Source organism: Perna viridis, chromosome 2 (assembly GCF_037379345.1).
Source record: "Perna viridis isolate PV_CMFRI_1.1 ecotype Kerala chromosome 2, ASM3737934v1, whole genome shotgun sequence".
NCBI lineage: Eukaryota > Metazoa > Mollusca > Bivalvia > Mytilida > Mytilidae > Perna > Perna viridis.
In genome coordinates, this window is record NC_142446.1 from 43,037,415 (window position 1) to 43,063,684 (window position 26,270).

The window sequence follows — 26,270 nt, forward strand, 5'->3', positions numbered from 1 at the left end:
TAGCGGTAACTCTTTCAAATCTCGTACGTTACTCGTACGCAAACATGTTAAATTGTCTCGAGCTTTTTTTTCTATCGTTGATAACTTATTTTTCGAAAGTTTGATAGTCACCTTGTCGTTAAATGTGACATGATCAGGGACACAATGAAATCATTCTGGTATTTAATTGATCTGTTAATAGGTAAATGTTGCATCATACTTGACGGGAGGTAATATACAGTAGAAGCACCTTCCTGTTATAAAACTATACCTACACAAATTTATTTGTTCAGGTATTTTTCCTTATATTATAATATTTTATACCAAAAATTGAATTTCCTTAATGTTATTCAAACAAAAAGGAAAACAACCCGTTTTTTTCGCAGACTTTTTGTATCGCGCTAGAACTCTTACAAATAGGCTTCTGGAACAGTCGGCATTACAGAAGGTTTATGATCGTCATCATGAACTCGTGGATCGTTACGGTGCATCCATCTGCGCCATGAAAACTGATTTATTCAACGGGTCGTAGTTTGTCTACCCCGGACTTGACATTTTATGAGCAACTCGGCGGGTGTTTCTAGAAAAGCAGAGGACGCTTACCCTACCGGTGCACCTGGTCCATGCTCCCAGTTTTAGTGGAGTCCGAGTTGCTCATTTGGTTTTGTTACTTTGTATGTATGATTTTAGTTACTTTATGTTCTTTGTTGTGTATGCCTGTTTTCCATGTCTGGTCTTTGTCCCTGGATTACATTCTTTTGATTCCCGCTATAACATTGGTTCCCTTGATTACGCTTTCGATAACATGGGAATTTAACAAGGCATAATACCAATGGAAATTTTTAATGCAAATTATATTTTTGATTAAAGCGATTTATTTAATCTAAAGTTTGTCGCTTGGTACACTTTGTAAATAATTTTGTGCATTACCGTGACTGTGAATAGTAGTATTTTGGTGATTAGGGAGTTATGGTTGCATACAAAATATTATATTAGTATATATTCACCAGTTTCATACATTTTAAGTAGGTGGCAAGAAATAAAAAATTCGTGCTTTAGTGGTAATAAAATCAGTGCAATGTTATTTGTGTTTAGTTTTCTTCTTCACCTTGTGTCTTAACATTTTGTATTTTAGTCCTATGCGTTATGTATAATTAAAGTCCATTTTACACGCAATATTTGACAATAACCTTATTTTATGCTAGATGTTTTAATAGTTATACTAACGTCGCATTTGTTTTGATATTTGAATAGAAACGAAGTTTGGACGTCATATCTAAACCATTCATTTACATTTGTTCCAGACCTATCTTCAAATTACCTGGAAAACAAGTTTTAGTAAAGTTTCAGTTTACTACTTCATTCCGTCCTCACGTCTGTAAGCTTATTATTGACTTTGAATGTACCACAGGCCGTATGTTTTGCCTCTAATACTATTCTTGTCGAAAACATGATTCATGGTCGTATAAAAGATGTACAACGCTAACTCAAAAATCTTCGAATCAGAATGCGATTGTATAACAAAATGCCTGTCAAATTTCAGTCATACCACAGCGTCCGTTTTCATTCCTCTGCATCATAATACTAACACAACTATTGATACGATTCTATTCTAGCTGTTTAACGCCTTCTTCTAGCTTGGGTTTCACAATTCTAAATATCTCATCTTCGGGGTCTTAGGCCAACAGTTTATTCAAGTTAAGAGTTAATTTTAAATATCAAATAGATCAAGATCATATATTGAACATTCAGTTGATGAATCAAAATTAACAAAAAGTTCAAAGTTCAATGGGATCAGAATTGTAAGTCTTCTTAAACAAGTAAACTGTTATTTTAATCGTTTACTCCTACATCAGTACATTATACCATGTTATTAGAAACAAGAACTGTAGTGTTTACTAATATTCTTAATAATGCCCTTTTGAATGTCAGCGTGGTCTTTTAACATTTCTTAGTCCCTGTATCTAATGGCCAGCCCATCATGTGTCAGTCATTGAACTACCTTTGAAATATATCTAGGTTAAGGTTATGGCATAGTTTATCGTACCAATTATACTGAAGGGCTAGTTTAATTATATCTGTAAAATGTTTGGCATCTTCTTTTAAACATGTTATTAGCTATTGAATTAGAAGGGCAACTTTGAGTATCAAAGTTTTGCCTACACACGATTACTTTTCGTTGTTGAGATTTAAATTGTACTTAAAACAACTAATGTCTAACTTTGTGCACTTTTCATTTATTTTTTTGTATCTCAACTATAACCACGTTTTGAGAACTCGAATAGACTGACGCTTTGGGGGAAATAGTAAGCATTATTGTGACCAACATTTGTTTCAAATCTGAACATTTTACAGAATTTGAACGGTAATAAAAATGAACACTAACCAGTAATAACGACTAGACAAAGGAAATAACAATACACAAAAAAATGAAGTAACTAAAATAACGCGCAAATAGAACCATAAGTAAATGAACAAACTGAAACTCCACTAAAACTTAAGACCATGGAATAGGTGCACCGGTAGGAGAAGAGTCCGGGATAGAAGAAAGAAGAAACCAACTATACAGATCGAGTTCACGATGACGACCATAAAATTCTGAAGTGATAACTTAAGGTAAGCATCCGCTATTCTGACTTCTTAATTCATAATCGTAGACCGAAAGACAGAGTTTTGACCGAGGTTATTAAAAAAAAACATCTCTTACGCTGCTTGAAAAAGTTTGAACCCCGGTATCCAAATTTTATTGACAAGTTTTGTTTCTGACAAAAAGATTCTTGGCGATTTATTTTCATGAGTGTCCATTTTCAATATCTTCAATGGTTTTGTGTGTAAAACAACACACACAAGCTCACTTGTGTTTCTATGTATGTTTGTATGGCTGAATGGAATGAGAAGGAAGTTGTTGATTGTATTATAGAGAAATTACAACCGTAAATAATAAACCAAACTCATGAAGCATTTTGCTGACGTTACGGTTCCATCAATAACGTTTATGAGATTTTACAAAAAAAAAAACAAAAAAAAACTATATATTTTTGAATTTATATATAGCGTACAATATAAAAGAGTAATTAAGGGAACCAAGATTCTAGAAGAAATCAAAAGAATGTAATCCAGAGACAAAGACCAGACATAGAAAACAGACACACACAACCAAGTACATAAAATGACCAAAATAATACAAAGTAACAAACGTAAATGAGCAACTCCACCAAAAACTAGGAGCATGGACCAGATGCACCGGTAGAGTAAGCGTCCTCTGCTTTTCTAGAAACACCCGCCGAGTTGCTCATAAAAAAGGCAAGTCCAGGGTAGACGAAAGAGGGAAGGAAAACTATGACACATTGAATAAATCAATTTTCATGGTGCAGTTGGATACACCGTAACGATCCACAAGTTCATGATGACGACCATATAGTGATGACTTCAATATTGTAGTAACATTACCCTGTTCTAGAAAATAGGGGATGTGGTATGATTGCCAATCATACAGTCATCCACCAAAAGCCAATCAACAAACAAGTAAACTTCTAGTCATCACAACGTCTTCAATGAATTTTCTTTGTTTGCTTGTTCTTTGTCGGCTAAAAATTCAGAGATAGTCAAAATTGAATTTCATGAAATATTTATTTCCAATTTGAAAACGAACTATAGTTGTTTGCCGTCATCTTTCATTTTTCAAAACTACAACTTGAGGTCAGAAGTCTACACAACCAGAATGTTATATTGTATATACGTATGTTTGATACAAATAGTTGTATTAGGGATTAAAAAATTGAACCCCTTCAATCAAATGAAAGTGTATGTATAGAGATTGAAAATTCATATATAAACGTAACTTTCTGGCTACATTGTAGCGAACAAATAATTTGTATAATGATATCAACGATAATGAAACCCTTAACCTTCATTGATTAAAAAGTGTTGTTTAAAATATATATACATAGAAAATCATTTTAAATATTTTGACAAACAGAAAATACAGAATATTGAAGAAAAATCATTATTTTTCAGAGGATGGTGAAAACAAATGATTAGAAAATAATATCAGTATATTCTAAAATGCAAAAGTGGTCAAATTAAATATCAAATCCTAGCACATCTCTATAAAGGAAAATTATAATGAAAAATGTATCGAAAGCTGTGTACGATGAGCCAATTTTCTGAAAAGTGTTCAGACGTTCACATTGTAAGCTATTCTTGGAACATGAAAAACGATTTGATATAATGCACTCAAAAATAAAAGTTAATGGAGCAAAAACTTCTGATATGCAAAAATATGTGTCTGTTCCTACAATTCAAAGCTTTCAAAAGTCTTCAAATTTTAAATAACTGAGTCTGAGTCTTAGAATAGATTTGAAAAATCACAAATAACTATATATTCAACATTAGAACCTCCGATTGAATTTGTCTAATGTTAATAACAATGAAAAGATAAAATATCAGCCGATATAAATATGAATTAGTAGTGTTCAAAACGAGCAAGCACATATAGTAATTTAAAGATTTAAAAAAAAATGTCTTCCGTAGAAAGAACAGACAGGTGAATATCGTTCAAGTATAGACAAAATTGATGAGTAACAAACAGACATATATTCTCTACACTATAAAATGACGCAAGTAATATTAATAACAAGTCACTATCCTATATAAAGATATAGTAAAAGATGGTAGAAACAAAATAATAGTAATAATAAAACGCCTCAGCGTACACACATTTGATATTTACGCCACATCCACAAATCATATTTTATAAAATGGCACTGGCATGATAATTACAAACAAATAAAGTTATGGAAAAATCGCATCGAGAAATTTTCACTTGAACCTTCTGTTTTTTTTTTTTATCTAATTACACACTTAAGATATAGGTATTGTACCTAAGTACTGTGAAACTTGCCTAAATCGAACCCCTTTTGGACTGTTAAATGTGTTTCGTTTACATGACAGGTGTTCAGATTATAGAGGTTCAAACCGCATTTAAATTTACTTATAAGGACATTCAAAAGTGTCTGATTGAAACAATTTTTCATATTATTCGGACCTCGGTTAAGACAGTTTCACTACATAATTTTACTTAAGTGCCACAATCTGACTGACTCTTCCCATTGATAGATTTATATATTAGTTAACTCTTTGAAACAAACGTTTAATGACATTTTTTCTTTCAAATATAGAATATTATTTATATGTATCTCAAGATACCTGTAAATTTGTTTTGTGACCATGTGTTTTTTTTCTTCATGGTACGATCTAAAATGAAACTGACATCAAATACATGTACACAACAATTACCTCTATCATAATAAAAAACGGATATCTTTTGCAGATATGGCTTGCATCGAACGATACTCCAATTCAAAGAAAGTTAACCAAAAGTAAAGACTTATTAATTTGTGGCCAAAAATGTAGGTGTAAAGACGGGTATTGACGCTTCAATATTTACAGCAGCAGTTCTTTGGCGAAGCAAGTCTCTTAATTTTTACAATACGTAAAAACCAAATCGAAACAATTTCCTCCAAATTAATAAGATGGACTTTCATTTTTGCAATTTTAAGTGAAAGAGTAATCAAGGGAACCAATGTTATAGCGGGAATCAAAAGAATGTAATCCAGGGACAAAGACCAGACATGGAAAACAGACATACACAACAAAGAACATAAAGTAACTAAAATCATACATACAAAGTAACAAAAGCAAATCGGACTCCACTAAAAACTGGGAGCATGGACCAGGTGCACCTGTAGGGTAAGCGTCCTCTGCTTTTCTAGAAAAACCCGCCGAGTTGCTCATAAAAAGTCATGTCCGGGGTAGACAAACGAGGAAAGGAGAACTATGACCCGTAGAATAAATCAGTTTTCATGGTGCAGATGGATACACCATAACGATCCACGAGTTCATGATGACGACCATAAAACTTATGTAGTGATGACTTAAATCTTGTAGCAACATAACCCTGTTCCAGAAACCTATTTGTTAAAGTTCTAGCGTGATACAAAAAGTCTGCGTATTTTCGGCAAGCTCTGGCATAAAGTATGAGTATATGAAAATATAGTTATTATTTCAGGAAAATATTAAAGAAACATTAAAATTGAAAGTTTTTAACCATTATATCCAGGGATATGACTGTCAAGCAGACGCTTTCATACAACATATACTTTACAAATATAACCTAAATAAAAAAAATGGTTTTGAGACGAGTAAACGATCAATTAGCACATTGATTTCCATTGCCCTACTTGCCTAGAAATTAACATAGTGTCTATGTCAACAGAAACAGTATTTTGGTAGGAAACTTTAACATTAGAAGTCTGTTTTATTCATTAGTGTAAACTGCACTTGTTACCACGCATTAACACTTAACCTGAAACCGGTTTTAAAGCGTAAACCTGAAACATTACTACAAGCACGAAATATATTTAGTGAGAGAAGTAATATGCATCTACAATAACTTTAACAATGACATATCACAGTATTTTCTTAAACAAGAGCCAGTTCATTGGATAATAAAAAAAAATCAGCCTCTCCAAGTATATTTAATATATTAAATTTTCCCTTCAACCTTTCAAGAGAAAATACTTTTGCTCTATCTGTATGCAGGGCTATTGCTAAGCCTCTTTATTTTGGGATTTTAACTATAACTTTTAAGTAAATATTAACAGTCAAAGAGTAAATTGTTCATATTTTTCGTCATGTATAAATTATCAGCTTGGTCTGGGTTTTAAAGCACTTGGAGTTTGTAATTAACGAACTTGCAGACAGTTTATAAGTAAGTTCCACCCTAAACTCATATACACTGACTCTGATGATGATAATAAAAAATATATATACCTACTATGAGTACATAATAAAACATTAACAAAATAAATCTATCAAAATTATAAATAATGACTACAATAGACATAACAAATGCCAAGAGACAGTCCTTTATGGAGTAGTTGTAAGATTACTTAGGCGTATTGACGTTGTTTGCTGTAGGTAAATTTGGTCCGCACGACTTTTATCCTGCATAAAATGTTCAGGATCATTTAGTGTATGCAGAATATCTGTCCATTTCTCTTTGATTAATGGTTAAGGTATCAGCATGATGGCAAACTCTCTGTGGTGCTCCATGCTGAGGAGTCGACATTCTTGGAAGGAGATGATATATGAATCTCATTACCCGGTTTTCAGTCTTCGTTTGTTCTCGTATCTAGAACTATAAGAAATTATCTGATTATAATCAACTCACGTAATTTCACCAAGAGGTATTGAGTGCAGCTTTAGATCGGCGATTCATCACTTAATTGTCGAGGAAGAAAGTCTTCAGCAAAGTTGCCAAAATATTAGAAGTTGCTATCTTTTAAATCATAAGTCTATTGCTTAATTCCATGTATCAATTTTAACCTCAGCACAGTTCTACTGTCTTTATTTTTTGATGACCATAAGATACACATAAACAGATGAATAATTTTATCAGAACATAACAACCTTTGATGACGCTTTGTTTTAAAGAAAATGCAGCTGTCCGGTAATGAATACCGTATGTCATAAAATACAATGAATTCTAAAATATTGTCAAACAGTGATCGGAAAACGTATGTAATGTAACATTGTAATTATTTCTTTAAAAAATAAATAGCTGTCTTTTATTTGTTTGAGTTACAAATAGAATTATTGACATATGAAAAAAGTTTGTTATCTAGAAATTCGCTGAAAACAGAAACATTTTAACAGGAAACGACGTATCTTTTCTCCAAAATAAATTCTTAGTTACAATTAACACACACAATAGTTTAGTAAGGTAGTACTATATCACTTTTCTATTGTTATCTTACCGATATTCTAGAAAGATTACAAGAACAAGCGTTTGGTATCCTTACTTCACGGAAAATAATGAGTTGATAGAACTTCCGAAAAGACTTATTTTTATCGGAACCTATTTAAGTATGAAAAAAATTATGAAAGAGTAATCATGGGAACCAAGGTTCTAGTGGAAATCAAAAGAACGCAACCCAAGGACAGAAACGAGACATGGAAAACAGACATTCACAACAAAGAATACAAAACAATTAAAATAATACGCACATGGTCACAAAAGCCAATGAGCAACTCGGACTCCGCTAGAAACTGGGAGCATGGATCAGGTGTACTGATAGGTTAAGCGTCCTCTGCTTTTCTAGAAACACCCGCCAAGTTTCTTAAAATAAAAATCCAAGTAGACGAAAGAGGAAAGGAAAAATCCAAGTAGACGAAAGAGGAAAGGAAAAACATCATAAGCTAGGTTTTTACGATTAAAAAAGACTTTTAGAAGTATAATGCACCTAACTGCACTGCACTACTGGTTTAGTAATGAAAGAGTTTTATCAAACACCTCTTTGTGTGTTAACTGTATTTTATAAATTTTAGAAAATTGATACAGAAAAAAATACATCTAAATTAAAGTTTTAATTTCACTTTAATTTCACCTCATGAATTCATAATTGTATTATGCAACCGATATAGGTTGAAATAAAGTGTACACAGTAACCGCTGTTGATGTAAAAACCTTCACGATCAATAAGAAAACCACCTTTGATAATAGGGTATGTCTTTTACTATTGATATTGAACATACGCCTATTAACATGATCATTAGAATTTTACCGACATTTAATCTTAAATTTTAGTATATATATGAACTGTTAAAGAGCGTTTAAACATTTCATTTGCATTTATGAAAGACATTTATAATCTTCATTATTTTATGTCACTATTAGCACAGTGTGGTAAGTTAAGAGTTAAAGTTGAATAGTCATACTATTCGTTACTGTCTGATTCTAAATGGAATTCAAATAACTTAAAAACTCAGGTCTATATATTAGATTAATTAAGGGAACCAAGAAATACAAATAAAATGTTTTACACAACTGTAGTACGCTGACTAAAGATTGGTTGTAAATACTGGACTACGGATGTAATAATGAACTCAAAGGCTAGTACGTCGCAATGATATTTGGCAGGTGCCCTTTTTCCTTAACTATATATAAGTTGTAAAAATACTTCATTATACGTAATCCTGTACAACAAGATTTAAGTAGACAAAAATTGGTTGCACTGAACGTTAATATCATACACGATTGTTAGTTAAGATTTAAAAAGAGTTACTTGATTTTATAAAAAAAAATATGTCATGATGTGCCAAACAGAAGTTTGTTCATTATCTTTTTCAATTTTGATGATAACACAAATAGCATTAGAAACGAGCATCTGACGAGTTTTAAAGCCATCGAGATACAAATGGCATTATGGGTAAGCAATAAAAAGAAGTTTGACATCACAGATGAAAAAAAAATCAGAAAACCAGAATAACAAAAGGAAAACACACTATCTTACAATCAATCAATCGAATTTATATAGACTCAGCCCAAAATATGAAAACCCCAGAACAAAGTTGTAAGGGTGTAACTATAATATCATTGTCTTTTTCCCTTATCATATATTCAGTGTCATATATATATAGACGCCCACTCTGTATAAAAAAAATAACACGCTAAATATCATCAAAAAGCTTTTCATAATATATCATAAGTATTACTTGTATTAATATAATCCCAGACATGATATCAAATATTTTGAAATGTTAATTGGGAAACATGACGAAGCATATCAAAGTGGGCTTTCCTTAATATAATTAATGTCTGGTGTGATGTATTTTTTTCGAATTTGACCGATATTTGAGATTTAACAATTAAACCTGTTCCACTCAGTATTGCTAAAGGGTCGAATTCAACATAACAGTTGATTAAATAACACTTGCGATAACTTGAAATTGATTAAGATTTCCACCCTTTATAAGAGTATACACCTCAGTGGACACGTCGAAAGCGAATTTGTTTTCAGTCACCTCACTGAATCTTCATAAGAAAAAAAACCTTCTGTAAAAGCCTGGAAAGATCTTTTTTACAAAAATTAAAGTAAGTGATCGTGATATATAAGAAAGAGTAATCATGGGAACCAAGATTCTAGCGGAAATCAAAAGAGTGTAATCCAGGGACAAAGACCATACATGGAAAACAGACAAATACAACGAAGAACATAAAGTATCTTAAATAATACATACAAAGAAACAAAAGTAAATGAGTAACTCGGGCTCCACTAAAAAGTGGGTGCATGACCAGATGCACCGGTAGGGTAAACGTCCTCTTGCTTTTCTAGAAACACCCGCCGAGTTGCTCAAATTATGAAAAAAAATGTTTCATGTCTTTGTAAATTGAAATTGTTCTTGTTTTTTTTTAGCACAAAAAGTATTTTCTAATGCTGTTGAAGTGGAAAATAAAATTTAAGAGAACAGTCTAAACCAAAGAAGTTACAATTAAAACAGGTTATCATAAGACTCGAATGTTAATTTTATTACAAAACGTGTCTTCTTTCTAATCGACATTAATACCGGTAATATGCACATTGTTTGAAATTTAAATGTAGGATAAAAATATTGGTATGTTCTAATGAAGACCACCCTTAATCTTCGTGATGGTCATAATTGAGAAAAGTCGTGTGCTCATTTATTTATAAATGCCTAGTTAGTAGTGATGAATTGTGTTGGGTGGGCAAACTAAATTAAGCAGAACACATGCTATATCCCAGTTTGTTAACTTGTTAAAGCCATGAATATGAAAAAAATATATAACGAGCACAAAGTATTTTATTCAATTCAATGTTATCAGGAATTGGCAAATAGTAAGCTTAAGTAATATTCTCTGATTTTCAATATTACAACATGTTTTGTATAAAAGAATAATATAGTTCTAATTCCTTCGAATATATTTTGTTATATTCCAGAGTTTGGATGTAGTTAAGACTTGTTTATATATATATATATATATATATATATATATATACAAACGTCTTAGAATGCGACGACTCTATTCGCTACACAGCTCCATCGGATCAAATTGATACAGGGAAGATATGTAAACGTATAGAAAGGTCTGAAAAATTCCCAACGATGTTAGAACTGTCAAATTTGCGATGCAAATTTTTGGTCGTTCCCTCCGTGGGACTCAAACTCGTACCGCTGTGACGTCTATGGCAACACCGCCTGCACAAAGTCCAGCGCCCTAGACCACTCGGCCAGCTAGGCTATATAAAAATATAGCTTTCGCTGGTCGGGTTATTCCTCCTCGTAGGATTAATCTAGGGCTGTAACTTAGTACACGATGTATGGTAGTACGGGACAGTTCATTTAGATGTTATTATGTAGGATGGAGGATCAAATTAATGATGCATATCACAACAAATCAATATTAAATATTATGAAATAAATTTATTACTGTGGATATTTTTCTCGAGAGGAGTTGTTCGTTGAAGGAAGACATTTTACTGTCAATAGTAGAACATTGATACACTATCATATTCGTGTTAAATAGAGATCGTGAGTGTCTTCTGATAATTAATATTTATTGGCTTATACACAGAAAAGGTCACTGCCCAATAACATAATAACATATCTATTAAGACTCATAGAAGAAAGAAACATGTTAGAGACAAAAAGAATAATCAAAGGGTCGAGCATAAGTAAAGCAAAATATATTCCAAGGAAAAAGACTAGACAAGGACAATAGACACTGGCAACAATGAACAAAAAAATATATAATGAACTAAGAAACTAGGAGTATGAAAGAGATTAGGATTAGCGTTCTCTGTTTTTCTAGTAACATCAGCGGAGTTGCTCATAAAATATCAGGTCCGAGGTCTACCAAAGAGAAAAGGACAACAATGACACGCTTAAGGTTATTAACACATCTCTGTTCATACTTACACCAAATAATGAAAGGAAAAAATCACCATCTATTAATTCACATCGTTTACCCGTGTACTGAACTGGACACCTGAAATAAAATAAAAACATTGTAAACCTTGTGAAAAAAAATATTTGTATAACTTCTTTTTGAACGAAATGACATAAAAAAAACCCCCCCCCCCCCCCCCACAAAAAAAAAAAAAAAAAAACAAAAAAAAAACTCTTTAATCTATGTATAGGAAACAAACACAAGACCTATCTTAATAAGTACTTTCGTTCGTACACTGATGTTTGTAAGCACAAAATAATTAGTTTTTTAAACATAGACTAATATATATTTTTATTAAAACTTATTTACTATTCGAAAAAAAAAGTTCATATCAACAATCATGTACGATAAGCGGTATCTATTTTTCATGTTTGCATACATCTTACTTATTCCATATCATTTATCATTATTTCTTATGATATATACTATTTAGTTTTCCCGTCTTCTATCGGTGTTTTTTTTTCCTTCTCACTCATTTTCATGTCAGTTCATGAAGGTCTGACTTGATAAAAGTACGACTTTGTCGTGATATGGATATAATATACTTGAAAATTGTTTGTTTGATCCATGTGGTGTAAATGCATGCAAAACAGTCAATCAACTGCCTCAAAACATGTTTGCTCTTTCAAATATATCATCATACAGCAAACTGTGCCAGTGATTCCATTATCAGGCAGCCAAAAGTTGTTTAACTAGATCAAGGTCAGTGAAAAATATCAAATGTACTCGTAAGTGCAAGGGTAGTTTTAATACCTTAGTAACAAAATTGTTTATTCTGTAATTCATTGCTATCTCCGTGTAAAGCTTTAAAATAATACTCGGCGGGTGCTTCTAGAAAAGCAGAGGATACTTACCCTACCGGTGCACCCGGATTATGCTCCAAGTTTTCAGTGGAGTTAAAGTTAATCATTTACTTTTGTTCCTTTGTACGTTTTGTTTTGGTTGTTTACTTTTCTTTGTTGTGTGTGACTGTTTTCCCTCTCTGGTCTTTGTCCTTAGATGACATTCTTTGGATTCTTGGTTCCCTTGTATTAATTTAATAATTAAACGCACACAGAATTGTAGTACGTAGAAGTTACACTGTGGATAGAAATGAACCATAAAACTCTTGTTCAGTTTAACAGCATTTTATTATCATGTTGAAAATTTATTAATATTAAAAATCATTGTAAAACTTGATTTATCTGGTTGCCTTTTCATAATCAAAACAAGTTTTGATAAGATGTAAAGAACAAGCCAGGACTAACTGTTTTATTAACAACAGAATTTGCTATCTGACGTAATGTTTATTTAATATAAATGTTCATGATGTTGTTAATCTTATCAGTCATAATTAGGTTCATTGGTAAGGTGTGTATTTACCTTAACCTTGTTCTAGCAGTTACTGACAAGAAACAATTTGAAAATTGTTTAAGTTACATCAGCCGTCATCGCTTAAAATACGTTGATAACACTACGTTGCAAAGGAGAATGGGCTCATTAAACTACCGCAAGGAAATCCCCCCCAAAATTGAAATGGAGTAAACAAAGAAAATTGCGAACGGTTATTCGGTGAACCATTTTTTAGATAAATTTGGGATAAATGACCGAATATTTCTGGACGGGAAAAGTGAACGACGTCATTGCCAATACAATTTTTTATATTGTTTAGATCGAAAAATTTGTTTTATGATTGTCTGCCGACTTTTAAACCTAGACGAGATACCATCAGGTTGTTTTGGTATACAACTTTTGCAAGACAGCTTTCTTTTGTGGATGAAAGTTATCCAGAATAAAGAAATTAAAACTTTGTTATCAAAGATTTTTTGGAATTTTAGTGGTTTTTATCCAAAGACAGTCGATTTATGTGCTAGAAGCAACGATGTCCTAGCTTTATAATGCTCGAAATGAAGGGTGTAACGGATATACGGAAAGAGCTATTTTTTAACTTTATTGTTATAGTGTTATTTAAACATACAAACAGTACCTAGTATATTATCTTATTTTGTTGAAACAAGAGGTAGATTGAAAATTAAAGCGTACGAAACAATAAATAATTAAATATCTTTTTGTTACGCGTCTTTGTTTTTTTTTTTATCAGAATCAATAGTTACATGAGACCCGTTTACCGTCAATTGTGCTTTTTTACCCGCATAGTAAAGCAGTCATAGCACATAAATAGTTTATTGTGTTCGAACACCCCCCTACATAAGATTTAAAACACTAGACGGGGTTATCATAAGTCATCAAGCAATCATGCGTTTCATATCTTGACCTACACTTAGAGATCGATTATAAAGAATTACTATTGACCAAACTATACGACAAACACGATGACTTTTCATTCCGTATTGTCAACTTTCCTTTCATCTGTGGCAACATTCTTTCATGCGTATGGAGTTTTCTTATCACAACTCATGGGTTATGCCAGAGCTTGGCGTAACTATGTAGACTTTTTTATATCGCGCTATACTTCTTACAGTTGGGCTCCCGGAAAAGGGTTATGTTGGTACAAGATTGAAGTCATCACTAAGAAGTTATATGTTCGTCATCATGAACTCGTGATTCATTACGGTGTACCTATCTGCACAATGAAAACTGATTTGTTCAACGAATCATAGTTTTTCTTTTTCTCTTTCGTCTACTCTGGACTTGACTTTTTATGATCAACTCGGTGGGTGTTTCTAGAAAAGCAAAGGACGCTTATTCTAACAGTGCACCTGGTCTATCCTCCCAGTTTTTAGTTGAGCCCGAGTTGCTCTTTCACTTTTGTTTACTTTGTATGTATATTTTTATTATTTTATGTTTTTTTGTTGTATTTGTCTGTTTTCATGTCCGATACTTGTCACTGGATTAGATTCTTTTGATTTCCGCTAAAATCTTGGTTCTCTTGATTACTCTTTCACACCAGATGGCGTCATCATACGTCTTGCAAGCGTCAAGCAATGTAGGGAACATTATTCCAAATCGTGCAGGTCGGGTGTCAAAAGAATAGACCTGCAGCAGCGCTAAGCTTGTCGTAAAAGGCGACAAAATAGTGCTCAGAACCATAGCCGGGGGCTAGGGCGCTCTGCCCACAGAGCAGCTGGGATGTGTGCCCCATGTGGTGGAATGGGGTACCCCTGGCGTGTTACATGCTGGGGTTGTCAGGCTATAATACGGAAAACCTGACCGCAAACCATAGTGGTGCACCGTGTTGGGAAAGATGCCATGTTCCTCGCACGTTAAAGAACCCTACTGTGGTATTCTCCCGGAGTAGGAACCATAGGGCTCCGCCACAGTAGGCTAAATTGCCCGACCCTACCCACCTCTCCCTATTTCCAGTGGCAATCAAAATTTATCGACCCCATTGTCCTTGTGTCCCATCCCTTTTTCATTTCATCATTTCATGTTCATTTTATCATCAATTTCATGTTCATCGTTTGAATAAAGCTGAAATATTGCTGCTCGGACGTTAAACCCCAACAAACAAACAAACAAACAAACAAACATCCAAATCTGTCCTATTTAATTGATTTTATTGTCATTTTCAACCCAAAACAGTCATGATATAATTGCAAGCAATTATACACCCACTGTAATATTTGTTACATTGTTTAGTTTAAACATGACAATATATCTCCAGGTATGACCTTTTATGTTAAAAAAAATTGTCAAATTACTATTATATAACAATGTTATCTGTGGTAATTATTGCAAAGACAAGGAGAAAATTAAAACAGTCGTCTCGATCGGTTTAAGCTTAAGGAGAAAGTTGAAATGAATTGTATGCTTTGGGTTAATCTTGTCAAAAATAATGAACCAAGTTATATTTCTAAACGATTTACGTTTATCACTTGCTTCATTTCGGGTCTGATGGAAGTCAGATGGCTTGGAAATATTTAGAAAATGCTTATTACTCTATAATTAGAGATTATCATTTTATGCCATAGGCCATAAAATATTTCCTATTTGATAAAGTATGAGAAATATGGACCACTTAAAAGATAAATAATTTGCTTAATAATCGAAATTTTATTCACTATTTGAAACAATAACGCTAAATGAGCATATTTGTTCCGTTTCATTAATTTTGGATCGAAGTCAACGTTCGTTAGGTGGTCTATACGGTACAAGCGTAGTTGATTGTTGATTGATTATAGTTGAATAATTTCTTTTTCACCTTTTAGAATTTTTGAAAACAAATAAGGATGGCAGTCCTCTTTGAATTTTGCACAAAAATGTAACTTCATTGAAACAAATACATTTGCTTATGAAAAATTTGAAATCAATATCAGTACCAGACTACATATCAAAAGGGAAATCATCAACATTTCATGCGTCAACTACACAGGCAACAGTTGCGCTTTGTGCACATTTTATTTTTTTGTAGAGGTGGTATGATTTTTGTTTAAACCATGGAAAATATTTGTTTTCAAAAATGCGTCGTCGTCTTCATTTTCATTTATGGATCCAAGGGTAGTGGCAGAGGGCTGATGCCCTTTAGAACGGAAAACCTAAATGGATTATATAAGAAATCACTGAGCCATGACAGAGTCGGGCCCTCTATTAGGTCAGTAAGGGGACGCCCTGTTCTGAGAATCTCTGACTCCGCCTCGGAGTTTTGTACCATATTACTGCTCAGTACCATAAAATGTATTTTGGCCACTATTGCATTTGTAACACTGCAACTGTTATATTAGAATAAATATATAATATACAAAGTTGAAACATTTCCTATTGACTCTTATTATTACGCATCATACATAATTTAATGGAACACGAAAACACTCTCAATTTATCAATTATACTATTTGATAATGCCACCGAATATTGAATGCATACGTTAATAAAGGACAAAGTCCTCATGACGGTAATCTTTTCGATTTTAGCCTATGACTTTAGAACTACTGTTTGTCAAATTTCATTCTGACAGGAAGTGATCGGCTGCATATCACGTGGTGGAGATACGGAGGTTTAACAAATTAGACAACTCGACCCGCAGGCAAGTCGCCTCGAGTATGACGTCACCCAACTTACATTTATAAGTGATATATCTATAGATAAGGCATCTCTAGCTCATAACTTCGTCCTCTTAAAAAGGTATTTTCTCCATTATAGCTTTTAATCGCAATACCATTAGGTGAGGGCGTTGAAATTCACAGAGGTACATTTCACTTCTAAAATTCTTGACGCTGTCATTCTGTGTTAGTTAATATTTGCATAATTTATTGCTACAAATGTATATGATATTATATTCGAATTTCAAGTTCATATACTCTAGCGTGCATACAAATTTAGTTTTTATTGTGATTTGTTTTTCTCATTTTCATCTGGTTTTCGTTGCTTGTTATTGTAGGAAAAAATTATACTTTTTAGCATAACATTGAAAGCCATGGTTTCGTCGCAATGGTAAGTGCATGTTGATATAAAAACTAAATGTTCCTATTACGATTCAATAATTGCCTGGTGATAAAACATAACAGGTTTGAGCGACACATACTAAAAATATTCGAAATTTCTCTGTCTCGGTGCCGTTTGGTTTTAGATAATATACTGATAGCACTAGGTTTTGTTAAGTAAGTATAAGTCCCTTTGAGCGACATAACCCAAAGAAAATTGTACTTTATCTAATTTATTTCATATGCTTGATCGAATATATTAAGAACAGGTGTAATAATTATATTTTCTCGTTGAACTGTAATACATGTACTAGGAAGTAAGAATGTGTAACGTGTTGCATATTGTCGTTTTGTGTAATTACCGGAAATAACACGGTACAACTGCGTTGGCGGTTGTTAATTTGACTTTTACATATTTGTTCTTCCAAAATTACTTTAAGATGCAAAGGTTCAGCTAGTAAAGCGTCTGTTCGGTTACAGCATAATTTTACCAGACAAACGATTAAGTCGTTTTGCCAAGTGAATAGAATGTGTTCTTGTGGAATACTTTTCTGACACGAAAATGATTTAATTAAACATTAATCAAAAACATGCAAAAGTCTTTTTCACTTAAAATTTTATTCCCGGGAACAAAGCATTCTTAAGATGAAATGCTGTCATCACTTGGTAAAATATAGGCTGGTTAAGATTAAAATATAATTTATTTTCTTCATTACTTTTAATGCGTCTATCTTAAATCATAAAATTAATTTATCAATTATTTTTTGGGATCAGAAAACATGGAAATATAATGTGTATTTAAATTTATTTTCATAACATTTAAATACTGCAATAACATAAATATTATACTTTTTTTTATTATTATTCCTTTGACTTTTGAGTTACGCAAAGAAATTCTTTTTCATTGCATACTTCTGCGTTTACCAAATTCAGATCACAGTTTGAAGATGTCCAATTAAACATCAAAAGGATGTTTTTCAAGGGGAGAAATTCTTAATGTTTGATTTTCTTGCAGTATTCTCTTTTTAATTTTTTCAGGGTCATTTAAAATTTCCTGCGCGACTCGGCACCCTACAGACCCAAAGCCTCACACTGAACTCAAAATTCATACATTTCTTGCGTGAGTTTATGTTGTCTCCCTTCTAAACATCCGGTTTATTGTACATCAAACGCGAAACATGAAAGATATTAAAGCTCCTCTCAAACAGTGTGCTAATGTGCGATACCACAAAGGTCTATATATCAATAATATTGAGCAACTTTCATCCTTATGATTTGTTTTATTCGCAAATGAGTGAACGTTTCAGAGGGAAAACAATATATGCGGATTCTTATTTACTTTTTGTGTTTCTCTCTGTTTCTGTCTTACATTTACAAAAGATATGTAGACTCAGTATTTTGTTTATTGATATTTGTTTTCAAACCATGTTTTTATTTAATTTCGGGTTCACAATTTCTGAAACTGAATCACTAACATGCCAGCACAAAGTGAAAATAATGTTTTCTCATATAAACATAAAAAGTAACATACAAACGTTCCACAACTTCAAATTAACGATTAAAAAAGAAAACAAATTATAAAAAGAAAAAAAATAAAACCAAAATCAAAATAACACCGAGTTTAAGTGATTTTTTTACACATGGGGTGTATCATTTTACACATGGGGTGTATCATTTTAAAGACCCCATTCATGGATAGAAATAAGCATACACTTTAGTTTGTATAAAGATTTAACCGAGATCAAGTACATTGGATATTCGATCGAATATCGAACATCGAATATCCAACGTACTTGATCTCGGTGAAGATTTACTTAAAACCATAACTTAAAAGAAGATGTGTTAAAATACTATGTTATTATACAGATAAGTTTGTGAAATATCAAAGTGGTGAAAACAACTAATTATGTCATGGCCTATGCAAATATATGAATTCTTCTGTATTACCTTTTCATATATGTTTAATAAAACATTATATCTTAAATACTAAACATTTCGATGAACATCAAGATGAAAAAGTGAAAATGAATGGAACACACTTAATTTCTCTTCGCATTAACCATTCTGGGATGCTAAAAATCCGAAGTATTTCAAAGACGAACAGACGGACAAGTGAATGGAATATGTCCCAATCAAGTAAAGAAGAAGGCACTTTCGTCATATTCAAACATACAAGGTTGATAAAAATATGCCTTTAAAACTTTTTTAAATAGGAAGGAAAACATCATCGACAAACCAACTAGTCGACATAATGTGGTTTTACCAAGTAACCTGAAGTATAATTGTTTTCCTACTAAACCACACACACTTAATGACAAATCCTGATCACTAGAAATTATGAATGATATGTTATTTTTATGTAATGTACAAGACGTCGACAGAATTGTAGGGGGCAAAAGAGAATGAAAGAGACAAAGTCGTTAACCAAATGTCTTTGAACTTATCAACCGTTAATTTGCTAATTAAGTTTCTCTCATTTGTGTGTAATATGACTCATTACAGTTTGAAGACAATATGGGTGTCTTTACCTCAGATGAGGTACTTAGTAGAAAAAAAAAAACATTTTGTAGAAGATGTTTGGCGCAGACCCCCTATCTGGAAGTCTATTGTTGTTTAGTGTCAGTTTTTGTAAGAATCAGGCAAATTGGGAAAAATTAGAAACATGCATGTCAAAACCCCACCGATATGATAATATGATTTCACGCAAGGATGTTTTCTCTAATTCAAAAAAAACATTATTTGACCTCTGCGTCACTGGATTTTCTCAAATTTCTCAATAATTGCAATAGAATGTCAAAAAATGAGGTGTTTGACAGAGTTATTCTTGTCTTTTTTCCTTAATTCTGATGGTGCAAATATGCAAATTAAACTTTCAAAATGGTGGGTTTTTTCATACCATGTTTCACCCACTGCCTGTTTCTTACAGAGACTGACAGTTAATGTTACAATGTGGTAAAATATACTTGCATTAACACAAATGGTACTATTCCGATCGTTCAATTCTGCCATGTATCAAACAGTACATACATGTTGCTTTTCTTGTACAATTACGTATTTGATAGTAAATTATATGTACTTATTTATGTTAAATCGTAACGCGTTTGCCGAACTAGCTCACTATCAAGGTAAAGTCATTGAAAGAATAGACTACTGTTGATTTTATCGTAGGCTTGTATTAGTACAGCGAGTAAGACGGCTTGCTAAAAAGGTGTGTCAGTATACATGTTCTGCAATGACAATTTTTATATTTCTTAAGTATCTACGCTATGATTCCTCTTATTCGTTTTTCATTGTGACAAATTGTTTATTTGAATAAAATGTTTACGAACTATTGATGTCTAAACACTTGTTTTATTCTTTTGTCGGGTTCATTCATATGGGGGGAACGCCAAATGAATTATCTTATGCACTGCTGTTTTTCCTTCTTTGATATTTAACTTGACATATGTGTCTTAAAAAGAATAATATTTTCATCAAAAACTAAATGGTGAATGTGGGAAGTTTATGGCGCAGAGACAAAACGTCATGGTGAATAGATTAGATGGAATTGCAAAGAGATGCTATAGGTCTTCCGAGTACAAGGCTGATATCGCTTAGCCATTTCATTACAACGCCACACGCCGTACAGCTGATGTTTACCCTACATTGATGGTGTACATCAAACTACAACAACCTTTTGATGTTTAGTATCTCAAAACATATGTACTATTGTAAAGAGATCATAAACGCACTTCGGGGAAATTAGCAGTGCCCCGTCTTGAAAGGAGCTACAAACATAATGATAATTTACAACGACGCAGTATTATCAACGGAAAATCAACATTATCGTCATAACTTGTTGACATGCGCTACTTTTAATGCACGTTTTCCCACTTAAAATTATTGACATTAAAAACATATCTCTTAAATGTTACTTGTCGAATTTCGATGTCAAGCGGTTTAATGAGTTAACCACGCGAAACCTCGTTGTTTATTCAGGTTTTTCATATCTAATCATTTTAAAATGTCAGTCCAAGGATGCATGCAAGGAGATACCATTCATGCTTATAACAAAAATTTCTGAAATTATGAAGATGTAAAAATGTTTGGATGTAAATGCCATGACAGCTTCAATCGCAAACCTTCAAAAGATTTTCGGAATATAAATAAAACATGATAAAAATCAGCAATGAGAAAAGGGAACATTTACATTAAAAGTATATAAAACTGTGAGTCATTTGCACGATCTTATTATTTTAAGAATTGATTTAAAAGGCATCAAACAGTGTACATTATTAAGATCGGTTACATTTATTTCTTAACCAACTCATAAACTATAGCAAATGTATTAAGTGTAAAACGAAAATATACCTTCGTTGGATATGTTAAGAAACAGTATATTTATATTATAATTTGTATGAGAACTATTTTGATCCAAACTGTAATTCAGCATTGATTCATTAGGTTCAATCTGCCAAAGTTACGCAACACCAGAAGCCAGAAATGTTTTAATAACCAACAATAAAATCCTGCAAACCGCCATATGTTTTTGATAAAGTGCTCTACGAACTTATTCATGATATATAACGTATAGTTTCTAAAATACATTGAGTCAATTAAAAATCTTGTTAAATTCTTATAATTGTTTCTTTATCTTTATCAAAGCAGAACACCTTCTGTTCCTACCAGAGTATTGTTTATGACACTTATTTACCTTCGTAGTCGAAGAGCGAAGAAGAAATGAAATGGAGGTTAATTGGTATTGATGTTGACGGCGCGCAAAATGACAGATCTAACAGAAGTTACTATGAATACGATTTTTCTACTATATATTATATTTTGCTTGATATGTTGTTTTATTGAAAGGCTATGTATTAATGAGAATACGTTATAAAGAACAACAAATAAAATGATCAAGACAAAATTGGAAAATGATGACTTTGTCAAGGAAATGGAGCAAGTAATCACTCACTTGAATCAACAGTCTACATTATAGAATATATAAAAAAACAATACAATAATCCACTGAACATTCCTTTTTATGATACTGAGACAAGAAAAACCAATCAATTCAATTCATGATTTAAAAAATGCCAAAATAGCTAAATTTGATGACAATGCTGACGTTATCTTCGGGTATATACCATTCAAATGTTTCAAGGACATGGGGATATAAAAATGTTAATGACTGTTAAAATATACTGAAAGACAGAAATTAGCGTGTCTATATTTGTAGTTAAAGAAATTGCGTCATAACATTAGTACATGTAGTATTGGGTTTGATAAAAGTTAAAAATCATGAAAGTATTGAATTATTATAGATTATAACACACATCTTGCTGACTTTTACAAACAATATTGTTCTCCGAACACTAACAGTTATCCTTGTTCAATTTACGTGTTTGGTATCAGCACCCTGAGTTTGAAAGGTGAATGCTACTGTCAAGTCGTCAATAACATTCCCTAACCGAGTTCTTTGGTCATGTAATCTGAAGAATTCCGAAGGTTTGACGACTACTAATAACAAAATATTGGATCAGAAATATATCACTGGAAGGAGTATGAACTTGTTTTAAAAGTCTTCGTTACATTTTTAGTAACTGATGTGTAATGAAAACTATCAAGTACGAAAGACTGAAACAAAACTATTTTCTAAAATATAAATTTTAGCTTTGTTGTCCACCTTGCTTGTACCCATAAATAGAAAGCATAAAATGTGTTCTTCACGCTGTTAGTCTATATTGAAAAAAATCAGAAAAAAACGTAACCTAACCTAATCTAAGACTCGTACACGATTTCATACATTGAGTGGTACGAGTTAACCAGTAAAGATCTTAATTGAGATAATATGACATGTCTAATCAGCATTGTATGTAATTTTCAAACCCCATGTCCACTTCCAAGGTAAATAATTCGGACAGATGAAGCAACTGTTACATCAGAATCATAATTTAAAGTCAACGGTTTCGATAAAAAAAACCTCAAAATTTGGATTTCTTTCTGTCGCAATTATATTAACAAAACTGGTTATGAAAACCTAAAATCGACTGTACTGTATTGTACAAAACTCGAATAAAGGGCGTGAGAACATTGGTCCAACATCAATACCCCTTTTCCTGCTTTCCGAAAGCGGCGTTATCGAGTCTTCACACTAAATTTTATTTATATTGGATAATTGCAAATAGAAATGTAATTTGTTTGGTACAGATTGACATTACATAGCCCCAACCCATCCCCTTATATTTTTCAAGTCCACATTTTTCTTATATGTGCACATGCAATGTGCAAAATGTCATGCAATGAGGAGACATTTATACAATTGTACAAAATTGCCAGTGCACATTAATCGTATAGTATTAGTTTACAAAATGTAATTTATGCGGTTTCAGACTAGAAATAAGTATTGCCGTACAAGGATTTGATTTTGATCTTTTGATCGCTACGTGAAATTTTATAATAGCACCTTAAATATTGTACAAAGTAACAGATTCATATGTCAATAGGAATAAAAAAAAAACACACACACACATAATTTTAAGAAGCGAATGCTTGACATTCTTTTGAAAATTTTATACACTTATTACATAATTTCACTGTTAAGTTGAATGAAAAATCTAAAACAGCAAGGCTAGAACAATTCTATGGGAAGCATTTCACTTGCTTTTTCGTCATTTATAGTACCTTCCTAAAAGGAAAATGCGTCAAGTTAATATACATACCTGCATGTTATGATGTCTAGAGCTCGGACAACTGCACACACACCATTATTTAAACAATAGTTCCGCAGGTCGTAGCTGCAAGGCATTACGTGAGCATTGTAGAAGGGGTCAAAATTTGGGTCTAAATATGGCGTCAATTTACTATGCACTGATGAAAAACTCATAGAATATTGTCTCTTATGTCTAACTAAAGCGTGAGATTTATTTGATTCGCCATTATATGTATCTAGTATGTTGACAGTAAGTTTTTCTGTACTATCTTGATCCCTCCTCATATTGTTTGAATTTTTTCCCGCGCTTTCTAATTTCCGGAGTATCCGGTCACCATCTAGTATCTGTCGCCCAAAACTACCCATGTCGAGATCTGTATCGTGTGTTTTCCCGCGAAAAAAGTTTGGCCAATGTCGGTCTTTTTCAGGCAGAGGAAAACACGCCACAAATGATAAACACAAAACCACTATTAAAAATAACATCGGTATGGGTAAGCATCCCATGGTAAAGAAACGAACATTTTGCCTTCAATTAATTTTGTCACGGTTGTAAAAATACATGAAGCACTTTTTATATCCTAAGATTACAAAAAACTAATATGATCAACATAAAATTGCTAACATAATCCTTTAAAATATATTCGACCACTCACAATTGTTACAACTTTGACAATGAACTTAAATTCATACAATGAATATTTGAATTAATTTTCCTAATATCCGTTTCACCATTTGTCGCATTGACGCCTCAACCTTTTCTCTGATTCGACAAGATTATAGAAAAAATTAGTTTCACCTCCCCTACACATAGCAAACTCTAATGTTTTACGTTTCCGCCAGCGTCACTTTATTGGTATTTTCTTTCACAATTAAGTTAACCGATTGGTTACTATCTCGCGCTTCATTAATAGGTTGTATTTTATCTATATAAATGAAGCAGTCTCTTCTCGTATGTGAGGTTTGTAGGTACTGATGAGTTATGCAGATGTTAACTATTATAGCATCTCACGGTATATTACCGAATAGTTGGAGAAGTTTAAAAAAGATGAATGTGTTGTAAACGCTTTCCCACACAATAAATCCTAATAAAAGTAATAAGTTAAAAATCACTAACAGTTGGGTTACATAAAACGAATCGATAAAGTGTAAATACCAATAGAAAACTCATCCATTTTCTTATGTTCTCAATTTGTTCGTCCATTCATCTAAACATTAACATATTGAACATATAAACAGCTTTAACACCCTTTATCGTTTGTTCTTTGTATTTATAATTCAAGTTTTTCTCTTCTTCGAAGCTTACAAAATATGTACTCTTATAAATCATGATGTGTTTTAAGCTTGTAAGAAACACAGAGGAAATACGAGAATGGATTCAGAAATAAGGTCAACTACACACATTAATTGCATGATATAAACTAAAACTGAAAGTTATTTTCAACCAGAGTGAGGGACACGGTTTTCGTCAAAGAGAACCATAAGTTTGTATAACAATTTTTTTTAGTTAATTATCTATCACTTTAAACGCTTGTTTTTTCCTTTCTAAGTATCCCGTGGAAAAGTGTTTCCTGTTTTTTTTTATCAAAACTAAACAGTAAATTATGTTTGTTGGCCATCTTCCGTTTCTATCTGAGACTTCCGTGTAAAACAGTTTATTGGTAGTGATTTCATGAGGTGGGCATGGTGCCTCAAGTGGATCATACCGGTTAGAGACCCAAAATAACAAAATCATAAAAGAAAGTTAAAATAAAAACAAAACAAAACGAAGCAAAGATAACAAAGAAAAAACACAACATAACAGATTAAATACACAAGAAACAACAACAAAACAATAGTAACTTAGTGAATTATTATTTATTCTGACAAATGAGGACACGAGGAGCATTGTTTTAACTGTAGTTCTCCTGTATTTCACAATTAATGAAATGGTGAAACACATTTTCCTCCGTTACTCTATCTGATAAAACACACTTTAAACTGGTCAATTTATTTCAAACATTTCAATTTATATTCATGCCTTATAGTTTTAATCAAAAAAGTTTTAAACAACTCCTCATCTGTTTACTGTCATATTGAATGATTCTTGTAGTAGTTTTAAACTCTTGTCCAATATTTAAACCAGAGAGTTACACGACACGATTTCTTTTGTAAGAACTTTACCTTACAATCAAAATATCAACAATTTCATTTTTACCTTAGTTCCAGTCTACGTAAGAATGAGTGAAACATGGTCAAAAATCCCAGTCAATAAAAACATATCACAAAACACATAACGAATAATAATAGAATAATCAAAATGAAAATAAAAAGAAAGATCATTAAATACATTCCATACCTTTTTGGGGAAATGGGCTATCTCAACTGCAATAAAAATAAGTTAGAAAATACAGTGTAAGGATATGTATAATGTCCTGTTATTTTAATGCAGAAT

At 32.3% G+C, this 26,270-nt stretch overlaps 1 protein-coding gene across 1 annotated transcript; it reads right to left on the reverse strand.

Annotated features, from left to right (window-relative positions):
- Window positions 1–3,590: 3,590 nt before the first annotated feature.
- On the reverse strand, window positions 3,591–24,490 carry LOC148625193 (uncharacterized). Its single transcript, XM_088568571.1, has 3 exons — window positions 23,850–24,490; window positions 11,761–11,830; window positions 3,591–7,180 (listed from the first exon to the last, which is right to left on the reverse strand). The coding sequence occupies exons 1-3, from the start codon at window positions 24,341–24,343 to the stop codon at window positions 7,175–7,177; spliced, it is 570 nt and encodes a 189-aa protein (XP_088424697.1). The 5' UTR covers window positions 24,344–24,490; the 3' UTR covers window positions 3,591–7,174.
- Between the last annotated feature and the right edge of the window lie 1,780 nt (window positions 24,491–26,270).